This window comes from Podarcis filfolensis (genome assembly GCF_964270895.1).
Source record: "Podarcis filfolensis genome assembly, chromosome: 12".
NCBI lineage: Eukaryota > Metazoa > Chordata > Lepidosauria > Squamata > Lacertidae > Podarcis > Podarcis filfolensis.
In genome coordinates this window covers 48,188,239-48,200,381 of record NC_139614.1, presented here as the reverse complement: position 1 = coordinate 48,200,381, position 12,143 = coordinate 48,188,239, and the positions used below count along the sequence as shown (strand labels likewise).

The window sequence follows — 12,143 nt, the reverse complement described above, 5'->3', positions numbered from 1 at the left end:
AAAATCAACTATGACTTAGCATGATGTGCAAACTTAGCTCTTCTGGGGGGGGGGGGGGAGGGAAGGTCACCTGAATCCACTGGCATGTTAAGACTTTAATCATGAGAAAAAATGGTAAAGAATGGAAGACTAGGTTTCCTTCAGGCTATCTGGAGGATAATATACTTTTGTTCGATATAGGTCTTAAGGTTTGAGTGTTAACCTCCCAACTTTATGAAAGCATGCATTGTATAAAAAGATCTGTCTATCATCAAAGACAAGAGGTTAATTTATTTACCTACCAGGTCCAAGAAGATAATGCAACTACATTATAAAAGGATATATTTTTAGTAACATACTTTTCATTGTAAACAATTCAATGTGACTTTGAAAGTCAATGACTATAGAAGGAGTGTATTTTGTGTCAACTGGAAATGCTAATTTATATTAAAATGTCATGTTAGAAGAATATATGTCTCTTAGAAAATCTGTTCCATGCTGTTTCTCTGTGCCTATTCTGCTATATTCAGTGCTCCTTTTCAACTTTAAAATGATGTTACAGTGAAAAATGTTAATATAGAGCTGCACAGTCTAAGTGTTGGCTTTATTATGACATTTTTATTTTAAAAAATTCTAAAATGACCTTCATCCAGAAAGATCCTAGGTAGGTATATAAAAATTATAGTTTAGTGGGCTTACTTGTAAATACTGGCATGCAATCCTTAAAAGTTACTTTACCAAGGTATTTGAAACCTTATGCCATATAATTTATAAAACAAAAGATAGGCATCTGTTCAACATATGATTTTAGAACATATTTGATAGCTCAATTTTCACAACCACACAAAGGCACTTTGTCACTAACCCTTTTCCATTTAAAAGGAAGGGAACTTCCATTGGTCATTAGGACTGATGTCTAATTATTGATTCAAAGAGGAAGAACATTTTTTTTTAAAAAAACTTTAAAAATGTCTTTGAGGCATTGCATTCTGAAAACAAGGTCATCTGAATCACAGGGCACAACCCATGTATATTATTAATAAGGCAACTAATGGTTAGGAAATGGATTCTGAAAATGGACAACTCACCTGTAGTGTAGTGTCAAAGACCACAAGCTTTGAGCTTGTTGGAACAATATCATAACACTTATGTGACCTCATGAATCGCATGTAGATATCACTTTCTGATTCGCCAACAGCTGTAAGAAAAACAATTTAAAAAAATAAAAATAAAAATGCCTCAAACCATATGAATGCTATTCTAATTTAAGGAAGGAAAAAGTGGAATTCTCAACAACATTTCTACTGCAGTAGTCATATAAACTTGGGCATAATTTTTAAAGTTATTGATGAGAAAAATCAATGAACAAATTTAGTGGGTACAGAGCTCCAGAATGAGGCAGGTTCACTTCCCTGATGAAAGGCAAACCCCAGCAAGAAAACAGAATGCCTGGAGAGTAAGCAGTGAGATGTTCCTCCACAACAGGTCTGAGAATATTGATTTGAATGACTACACATGTGAAAAGGAATTTACCTATGGAAATTAAAAAGAACATTGTTTGTAAAGATAATTTATTGGCAGTGGTGAGAATGGATTACATCTAGCGAAGATTTTAAGTGGATTTCAAGAAAAAAGGATGTGGCAACAACAGAAGAGAAGGACATATGTTGGCAACAGGAGTGGGAAACTTGATTTTTAAAAACTGTATTAAATTAAATTAATTAGGTTTGATTTGTATTAATTTGCAAAACTAATAAAAATAATTTGAAAAAAGAAGAAAGTAAGCAGTGCACCTTTAATGGGAAGTTGAGACAGCCACTTTTCTATGGTATGATATGTTTCAGCATATTAACAAATATAATCAGAACCATGTACTTCATACATGAATAAGAATTCAGAGCAGACTACTAGGCACATAAACAGCCCAAGTGGACTCCCAGTGTGATAAAAACCTGCCTGAAGGTTCCCTCAGCTTTGCTATGATTTGCACTTCTGGTTTCATGTTGCACGATTATTGCCATGTTGAAAAAAATGATACATAAAGCGGCCCTAATGTTACACCTGAATCAGCACCGACATTTAAAACCCAGTGTTTAAATATTCATGACATTAAGTCCCAAATCAGATTGCTGTTGCAGTTTTGGGGCGACAATGCAGAACAAAGAGAGCAAAAAATATGAGTGGCTTCTAGAGGATGTCAACGCCACACAAAGGTTCCTCCAGAATGGGCGAGTTGAGGTGGAGCCACTTCTCTATGCTTTGAGACAATAAAAGTTAACTGTCAGCCATTGTTAGAATTACCCATTTCTATCATGCTTTAAGTCTTCTTCAGGTGGCTTACAAAGTAAGTCACAAGGTTACAAATTAAGCTTAGAATAATTCCGTTCTTAAATTATTTCTCCACCATCGCATCAGGTAATTCAGGAATCACCACACTGCCAATTGCCTTTCAATACATTTGTGAATATTTTATTTATTCTGGAAAACCTTTTCAGTTTGCTTCTAGATATGGCCAAGTTAGTCGATATCTGGGAGGGGCTCCCTTCCACAGACATGGCTGGAATCTAAAATTGTGGCTATACCCAAGCCATATAAAGATCCGTTGCAGGTGGAATCCTACTGCACAATGTTTTTGACTAACCATGTACACATAAAATCAACATTGATTCTTAATCTAAAGCCATCATTCATATTAATCATCTGAACTCCAATAGTATAGATATTAAATGTGGGACAAAGCAAGGTTGTCCTTTATTACAATTTTTACTTATTCTAACACTAGGGATTAGAACCTCTTGCTATTACGGCTGAACTTCTCTGCAATGCCCTGCATTGTTGAGCAGGCTCTGGGAAGTGGATAATCTAAACGCAGTTGGAAGAGGCTGCGTCTCTCATATGGATATAGTTACAGCTGCAGCCACTTCAGTGCCAGATCTGCTCAAGTCCTGGCTTACAAGACATCACTTCCTTTTGCTATTAGAATCTGGACCTCGGCAAACATTTCAGGGGTAAATATTAAACGAAGATACTGTATCTTCGGAAAGTACATGGATGATATTATGCTAACTACACCAAAACCCATGGAAACAGCTCAAGCAATACAAGAACTTAAACCAACTTTGCCTCTGTCACAGGGTGTGTATTTCCAAAAAATTGAGACAATGTTTTCATATCCCTCCTCACGCACAAAAATCATTCAAGAGTTTACTGAATATTAAAACGTATTATGTGAAACTGAAATATCTAGGTATGCTTATCACTATAAATTTGAACAGACTGCTTAAAGTCAACTATAGTTGGCTCTGGCACACTATTAACCACAATGTTTAAACGCTGGAGAAAAGAAACCTTTACAATACTAGATAGATGAGTGGTAATTAAAATGCTGGCTCTTCCGAAGTTAACATACCCCTTTCAAGCTCTTCCAGTATGAATATTGCCTGTACAATCATGTCTTTGGCAACAGAAATGGAATTATTTTATTTTTGATCAATGTAAAATCCATGTAGGGAAGTTTATTTATGTGGCCCATCATGAGTGGGGCTGAAGAATCCTGAATTGTAAAGGTAAAGGTACCCCTGACCGTTAGGTCCAGTTGCGGACGACTGGGGTTGTGGCGCTCATCTCGTTCTATAGGCCGAGGGAGCCAGTGTTTGTCCGCAAACAGCTTCAGGGTCATGTGGCCAGCATGACTAAGCCGCTACTGGCGAAATCAGAGCAGCGCACTGAAATGGCGTTTACCTTCCCGCCGGAGCAGTACCTATTTATCTACTTGCACTTTGACGTGCTTTCATACTGCTAGGTGGGCAGGAGCTGGGACCGAACAACGGAAGCTCACCCCGTCGCGGGGATTCGAACCGCCAACCTTCTGATTGGTGAGAATCCTGAATTGTACTACCTGGCAAATCAGCTTCACCATGCTATTCCAATGCTCATGGATGATGCAGACAAACAATGGGTTTGTATGCAATCTGAACAGATATAGGGTCTCCCCTTTCATGCCTTTTTGGACTCCAATAATAAATTTCAAAACAACCCACATATACACAACAATTTTCTCCAAACAGCAGTCCACTATTGGCTTAGAAAGGTGGCTGTACTTGCTGCAGCCCTATCCCCTTTAATTTGTTTGGTCTCCATCCCCTCTTTTATCACAAAAATCAAACTTACGATATAAGATGGTTGTGGACTGTAAGAGAATGTTTTACTTTTTTGTGTAGATAATGTTCCCATATTGGAGGACAAACTTAATGAAAGTCTACAAAAACTACATGTACCATGACTTCTGTGGCGGCAGATCTCTACTTTTCTCTAAAGGTATTAGAGAGGCAGTAACATGTAAACTTTCAGAGTTTGAAGGTGTGGTGGGACACTGCAGTAGTAATATTAAGGGTTTGATTTTAGACTATCCTGTAGCTTACTGAAATCACAAGTGAACGGCGCAGAAGGCCTTAAAATAATGTTGGAGCAAGAACTGGATTTGAAGCTGGAGGAACAGGAATGGCAGGAAGATGGAACAAATCCCCATGGTCCATCTCAGTTAGTGACTAAGAAATAACACTTAAAATGGTACGGAGGTTATCCTGTATAAATTATACACTATCACCATACTGTAGGAGGGGATGCCAGATAGTGTGTACTTAAAACATCTCTGGAGGGATTGTAGAAAAATATAAAAGTTCTGGCTCTCTGCGTTTAAAGAGATTAGCACACTTTCAAATTGTAACGTAACACCCACCCCACAACTAGCTCTTCTAAACATTTTTGAAGAGAATGATAAAGGATTATTTTTTAAGGAGTTGGATGCAGTACTGTTCCAGAGGAATTGTTGCAGAAAGCTATACAGCGGCGGGGGAGGGGGGACTACCTCTAGAACAATGCTATATCCTGACGCATCATCATTCAGGGTAGTACAGCAGCTAGTGGCAGAACAATTCTTTTAAAAACTCCCTGCGAAGGCCACTGCTGCTGCTTCCACTACTTACAATTGTAAATCTGCATACATTTGTTTAGAACCAAGCCAAAAATGCCGACCCACTTTCATGGCTTTTGAAGTGGGAAGGCATTTTTGGCTCAGTGCTACTTAAATATTGTTTTGCTATTAATGACCCAAAGAACAGCTATCTCTTCCCTCCACTTGCTCCTTCAAAATCTGATCTTTTTTGAATTACTGTAGCCACGTTTAACAAATGCCAATTTATTTAATTTGCAACTTGTATTTTCATATGGTTACAAACAACACCTATAATCTCATTATCAAAATTTCTGGTGTTTATCCACTACTTACACTACATAAAAATCACACCCAACAAAAATCTTCCATCAGATAGTCCCAAGTACTACTACTATATGGGTCAAACAGAATATTTGTTTTGTAAAACTCCTTTGTAACTCCTCATTCCCTTTCTCATATATATCACATATGATATACTTATTTATCTATGTGCAAGGAAGATATTTTAGAGGGCTTAGAGGAACCAACAGAAGAACAAGCATTTCAACTGAAATCAAATACTGATTTCCTCCAGACAGGAATTCAACTGCCCAATACTGACAATATGCAGAAAGTAAAAATGCGACATCTTTAAGAAACTGTTACTGTTCCCTTCTTACTGCAAGACATTTAATAATTCTACAGAGCTAAAAGTTACAATCAGTTATGCTCTAAAAACTGATACACATTGTATATCAGGGGTTGTGCTGAAGTACTTGTGAAATTCAGATAAGTCATTTCAACACCAGTGCTATTTCTCCCATCCATTTGGCTTGTAGTGATGAAAAGAGAAAAAATAAACTGAGAAACACCTTTATTTTTAATTAAAATATTTTTATACTGCTCCGTGTTCAAACACCATGCTTGATTAATTATCAGTATTTCAAGAAGCATGTATAAATGACAGACTGCGCTGCAAGTAATTAGGTACAGTAGAACTTGGATTTAGTCAAGCCATGTAATGCATGCCTTTTCTGTTTTCTTCTGCAAAAGCAATTATAGTAAGTATGGACACATCTGCATAAACATTGGTTAATATACCAATGAAGTGAAGAGTTTATATATGATCCAAAGTATAAATCAGGGCAACATTACAGCAATTGTTGTTTGCATTAATCCACAAATGAAGATTCAATGACTTGTGACTGGTTACTCATTAAGACTAGAAATACCATGAAAACAGCCTGGAATAAAGTATTTGATTTGTATACCTCCATCAAAGCTCAGGGGACTGTATGGGGAGGGAGATCATTTTATTTTATTCAGCTGCTCTGTGAGGTAGGTACAGGTAAGAGACAATGACTGGCCAAGGCAACTTAGTGAGTTAAACAGGAATCTAAACATGTTACCCACCTCAAACCAAAAATTCTAGAGGCAAAGCCAGACATGGATGATCAGTCAATAGATCTCCACTCATCTTTTCCAAAGCTTATAATGCAACCTTTTCTCCCAGTCAATATCGCTCCAGTTATTAGCATCGCTTGCCTGGAAAAAAACAAGTTCCTGTCCCCCACTGGACAGAATGAATCCCCAATTCAATCAGTAAATGATACAGGGAGAAAAGGTTAAATCCTTGCCACTTCAGCTCTTTGGCACCAGTCAAATATGGTCCCTGCCCCCCTGCAGCTTTCTTTAGAAACACCTTTACCATATATCTTGCATCTCATCTCATTTAGTTACAGGCAATATGCAGTAGTGATAAGGTATGAATCACTATTTAAATTAAGAATGATGAACCTGTGGCCCTCCAGATGTTGAATAACTACAACTTCCATCATCCCTAATTATTGGCCATGCTGGCTGGGGTGATGGAGTCCAGCAATGCTTGTAGGGTTTCAGGATTTAGGGATTGGGAGTGGCCTTTCCTCTAAGGAGGTCCAGGTGGAATATATGGTTTTCCTTGTGAAGAAGGTTAAGCTGAGAGATAGTGACTGGTTTCATAGGTGTTCTCACAAGTCAGAGTCTAACCATTACACCACACTGCCTACCAAGTTCCATACACTGGGACAACTCCATATAGCATTGCAGTTACTCCTTTGTGACTTATGATCAGCATTATACTGATGCTGATGTAACTATGAAACCGTAAGGAGAAATGGGCAGAAGTGGGACTGTAGGGGTGGAGTAGCTAGTGTAGTTGTCATCTTATCCTACTGCTGTCAAAAGTTATGCTAGCTGTTCTATACACTTACCAACTCAATAGAAAACTAAAATGAATGCCAATCATCCTTCAGGTCATGTTGTAGAATAGGAGGACAGCACCAGAAAGACATAAGCAATGGACTAGAACTCATACAAACACAAGATGAAGCTACAGCACTCTGCTCCTCACATGTAGTAAGGAGATGGATTTAACGAAAGGGCAGTTTTATAGAAAACAAGACTACAAAGGGCAAACACTCCCCTTTTCAGAAACCATTATTAGGCACACTTCAGGATTCCACACACATACAACTATCTTCAGCCCTGGTGAAGTTTTCCCCATACACTGGGAAAAGCAATGGGACACCAAACATTCACATTCCATTGATTGCTATCACTGGTCTTTATTTTTCATTAAAAGATCAGAACCATAGTGCATGATAGGAGAACAAACAGTAATGAGACAGATCCAATGCAACTTCCTCCAGTAAATGGGTATTGCCTTAATATTGTTTCCTCATATGTAGATAGCAGGAGAACTACTACTTGAGTGCATACTCACATAAGTGGACAGTGTGACTGTGACATGCAAACAATGGAAGAGAAACAGCAGCTGTCACTATCATAAACAGACAATAGGACCGCTATTTCCATTTAAGTCATATAAACTACCCAATTTTGGAAGTTGGATACTACAGCGCAGGTCTAATGTTTGCATTCAAGATGTTATTGGCAAGTGCAAAGAGCTCACACTACAATTCTACCTGGGAGTGAGCCCCAAGGAAGCCAGTCCCGTCATGTTCAAAAATTAATCAGAGAAAACAAAGCCCACCTGTCACTTAAGAATTCATAGCAAGTTTTTCTAACAAGAGGAAGTTTTTAGCTTAAGGCAAAAATGACTTACAGCACTAGTACTATACTTCAACACTTGGAGAGGATGTCAGCATCTCCCATTGCTTTTCTTCGATATAAGATTTAAACAAATTGCTCTGACAGCAAGAATTCAGTGTCAGAAACCTTTTTGTCCCTGGCCACCAATGTGTAAAAAGATATCTCAAAGAACAAATGCAGTTTTGTATATTGTCTACTGCTTCTTGTTCTTAAAACTGTGCTGATGAGAAATGGATGAAAGCCAACATTGCAGCAGAACCAGTTATCCAAGGTAGACTTACAGCTCTGCACCAACCAGTTAACAGAAGTGATAGGTATATAGTTGATGCGTAACAGTTTTATTCTTAGAAATGGTTTTGCAACCAAATTGAATTTTAGTCCAATTTGCTTTGAAAGCAAAGACACTAATTTCAGAACACATTAACACTGTAAGTTCAAACTATGCTACACAACAAACTGTTATTAAAGTTTCATGCCGAACAAACAAATATATCAGGACGCTCAATCGTTAATAAAGCAACTTTTAATAACTGAAAAGTCTGATACGAAGGACAGGAACCAGTTTCCCAGTTCTTCCTTCACATGATTATAAAAATTAAAACAATCAAATACATTGCTTACTAAGACAAGTATAGCTGTTGCTAACAGCAGTACTGCTTTTGTCACCGAACCATTTTCAGCTATGAAGTATGGTAATAACCTTATTCTGAAGTAAACAGATTAATCCATTCTCAGAATCATATCTCTATGGTGCTTTATAAAATTATTTTATACAGGTTGCCTACTGGGTTTAAATATTCTGTAAAAGTGACATGAGCACCACATTTTTATTGGGAAGGTGGGCTAGAGAGAAAGGAGCTCTCTAGTTGGATGTATTGGTTCCATTTAATCAAGGCAGCAGTTCCTCCAGAGCAGTCTCTAATTCACCCTCTTCTTGCTCATCTCCTGTGTGCCACTGGGGAGATGATTATGCATCATGGAAACAAGTGGTAAAATTTCACTGGAAAAGATGTACCGGTATCTCTTGTACAAAGGAAAACATTGCAGGTGTTTTCCTGGAGGGGGCGCAAACTAAGGGCTAGCTCTGCTTGTAAGATTTCTGTAGAGCTAAAACTCACAAACCTCTCAGGGACAGAAATCTCATCTGATCATATATTTCAATTCCCCCAATCAAGATGGAGTGAGTGGACACAAACATCAACTTATCTGTGTGAACAGAACAGTACTGGTGGCAGGGCAGAGTTTTAATTTATCTTAAGTGGGAATCAAGCAATTTTTGTTCTCCTCCCTCTTAGAAATAAACCTATTTTACACGAAGCATCAATTTGGCTACAAGGTACATGTCCTGACCCTGAATGTCATAGTTCTTCATACAACAAATAGGGGAAAGGCTAGGCATGAGCAATGTGACTACTGACTTTTGATGAGAGTTGAAACTTGCTCCTGAACAGGATTAGAAATGGTGACAAAAACCTATTGTGAGTACAATGGACTTGTACAATATGCTGACTACAATAGACTTGTACAATTGCACCAAGTAATCTTTTTAACATAGCCAAGACCTCCTCATCTTGTGCCCTCTGCTACATATTCTGAACAAAAACTCCTGCCACAGGAGCTAACTCCTAGGGGCCAAGGTCCCTTCGCCCCCTACCAATAAAATATTTGAGGGGGCCAGGCAAAAAATAATCTCTTGTATCCATTTACTGCTTTATCACAAAATGCTCAGCTGAAGAAGAGAAGACACTTTTGACATTCCTAATGCAGTCAAAGCTTAGACCAAGTGTTTTAGCATCTTTAAAGAACTAATTTAAATTGAAGATGCAGTTACTCGGAAGAGATAATTCATAAAAGCAAACACAACCATTAGATCAGAAAGAGAGTCTTGCAGCTCTACTACCCACTAAAGTGTGATTCTTCAGTCATTCCATAGTGAGACCCATTAAGAAACTGGTCTTGTTGATGTTTCAAGCCAACACATAGCAATGATCAAAAGTCAGTCCTATCATTCATGAGGTGGTCCAGGAAACCTTCCAATGCAAAGTCGCATCAAGCTGCTGACAGCACAATCCTATATGTATTTACTCAAAAGCTACATCCTACTGTGTTTAGGATTGCAGCCTGAGTCCACTAACTGTCCTCAAAGTCTGCTAATCACAGGAAGAAATGGAACAAGTTCTTAGGGGGGGAAACAGCTCTGTTGATTATAAAGCATTTTTTCTTTGTAAATATGTTCTGGAAAACTGCTTTTGATTGTTGTACTGCCTATAACTCTTAAGAGTCTAACAAACTGAGTCACCCAAAATTGAAAAGAAAAATGAATCCTTTGTTAAAAGATCTTTTAAATAAGAAGCTCAGTTATGAGTGGGAATGCAAGAAGCATTATGTTGACTTGTCCATCTAATTAAGTAGGCTTTCTCAAAACAAAACAGACTTTGAGAGTCTCTGTGCTGAAATATCCTTTAAGAGCTTTCTGCTATTTATACCATCTTTACGTGACATAGCAGTCACTCTATAGTATCTTCTATATCAAAAGTATATTGGAAAAAAATAAGCCTGTAGAAAATTTACAGAGGCTTACATTTCCAAAACAAAATGTGGATATGAAGTTGTGTGAAGAGATTGCAGTCACAACAGTGCACTTTGAACAAGTATTTTAATGGAGGTCCATGGAAGATTATCTGCTCAGGAGAACTGTGCATATCTGCAGAACTAACTTCAGAGGTACTCTAAATGCCTCTAGGGGGCAAACAGTAAAGGTGCCAGATGTCCCTTATTTTAACTCACTGACCCTTAATCCAGAATACCACAGTCCATTAGAGCACAATAGCAATCCATTATGTCAGACACCACTGCTCAGAAGTGTTGCTTTTAAAAACAATTAGGTTTGGCAATCTCAATATGAGCTGCCCTGTCCCCTCTTACAAAACTACAAATAAAGAGCTATATTGCCTAGGAAGGCCTGTTTATACATCAAAAATTTATTTTGAGGTCTCAGAGTTGCATGTGGCAGGTTGCCTGTTTAGCCAGTTTTTAGATGGCTGTGTGAGAGAACACTTTTAGAACGCAACTGACACCAAAGGGCAACTAACAGATGAGATTAATGGTGCTGGAGGGAGAAACCTATTCCATGGAACGAGAATAGACTGTGCACACAAAACGTATCTATTCTATGGAAACAGGTAATTCCCATTTATGGGAATTGCTTGGGGAGGAAATAGGTAATTCCTGTTCGGGAATTGCTTGGGGAGAAGTAATTTCTGTATGGAAAGAATGCAGAAATAGATTACACCTTTTCTATTGGGCAGACTGCAGGTTTGTCCCTGATCTACTAAATAAGTAATTGTTCTACTCACCCCTAGCCTCAATGCCATACTGTTTCAGAATAGCTACTTCACACAACTGTGTACTGACAGAGCAGAAATGACTTTGCCTTCTAGAACCACCCTCTCCAAATGCAAGTAGGGCACAGCATTTAAAGAGTATTACCCAATGCCATAGAGAACAGGAATCAAGAATTTTTAGAGGAATAATTTTATGAAATGCCACTTGTCACAACAGTGGTGCAGAGCGAAGGAAAGCTACCTCTGATGAAGTTTCCTTTCCCATAGAGTTATTAAAAGGTCCTCTTGAAGACCTTTTAATTAACACTGCTTTTAATTAATGTGTGTAGGTCTGTATTTTAATGCTGTTGCTGTTTTAATTATGCTTTTAGCTTTGACTGATTTCTTTTTTCAAATTATTGTATGTTGAATTCTCTCTCTCTCTTTTTAATAGTCCATTCTGATATAAACCTGCTCAGAAAGGTTTACCCTGTAAAGAGAAATACACATTCTGAAATAAATATATAAACCTAAGAACCCAGGCATGAAAGAGTTAATATTTTAGACTGTAGGCTCCATGGGGACATCCTTTCACTTGTGAACCCACGTACACTAACGGTACTGAAGAAACTAACTAATCCACATTAAGCCACCTTGACTATGGCTGCGTATTCACCATACATTTAAAAGCACACGACTTTCCCCAAAGAGGGGGCTGCAGTTTGAATGTGGCAGGAATTGTAGCTCTGTGAGGAGAAAACGACACTTCCAGGGATTTTCTTTGGGAGAAACAAACGTACTGTAAATTCCGCCCA

The 12,143-nt window shown here is 38.1% G+C and overlaps 1 protein-coding gene across 1 annotated transcript in view; it reads right to left on the bottom strand.

Annotated features, from left to right (window-relative positions):
* The window catches only part of PRKAG2 (protein kinase AMP-activated non-catalytic subunit gamma 2), a 199,744-nt gene that overhangs the window by 21,861 nt on the left and 165,740 nt on the right, over positions 1-12,143 (bottom strand). Inside the window, 1 exon segment of the mRNA XM_083580108.1 lies at positions 1,068-1,177. Coding sequence (XP_083436234.1) covers positions 1,068-1,177 — 110 coding nt within the window.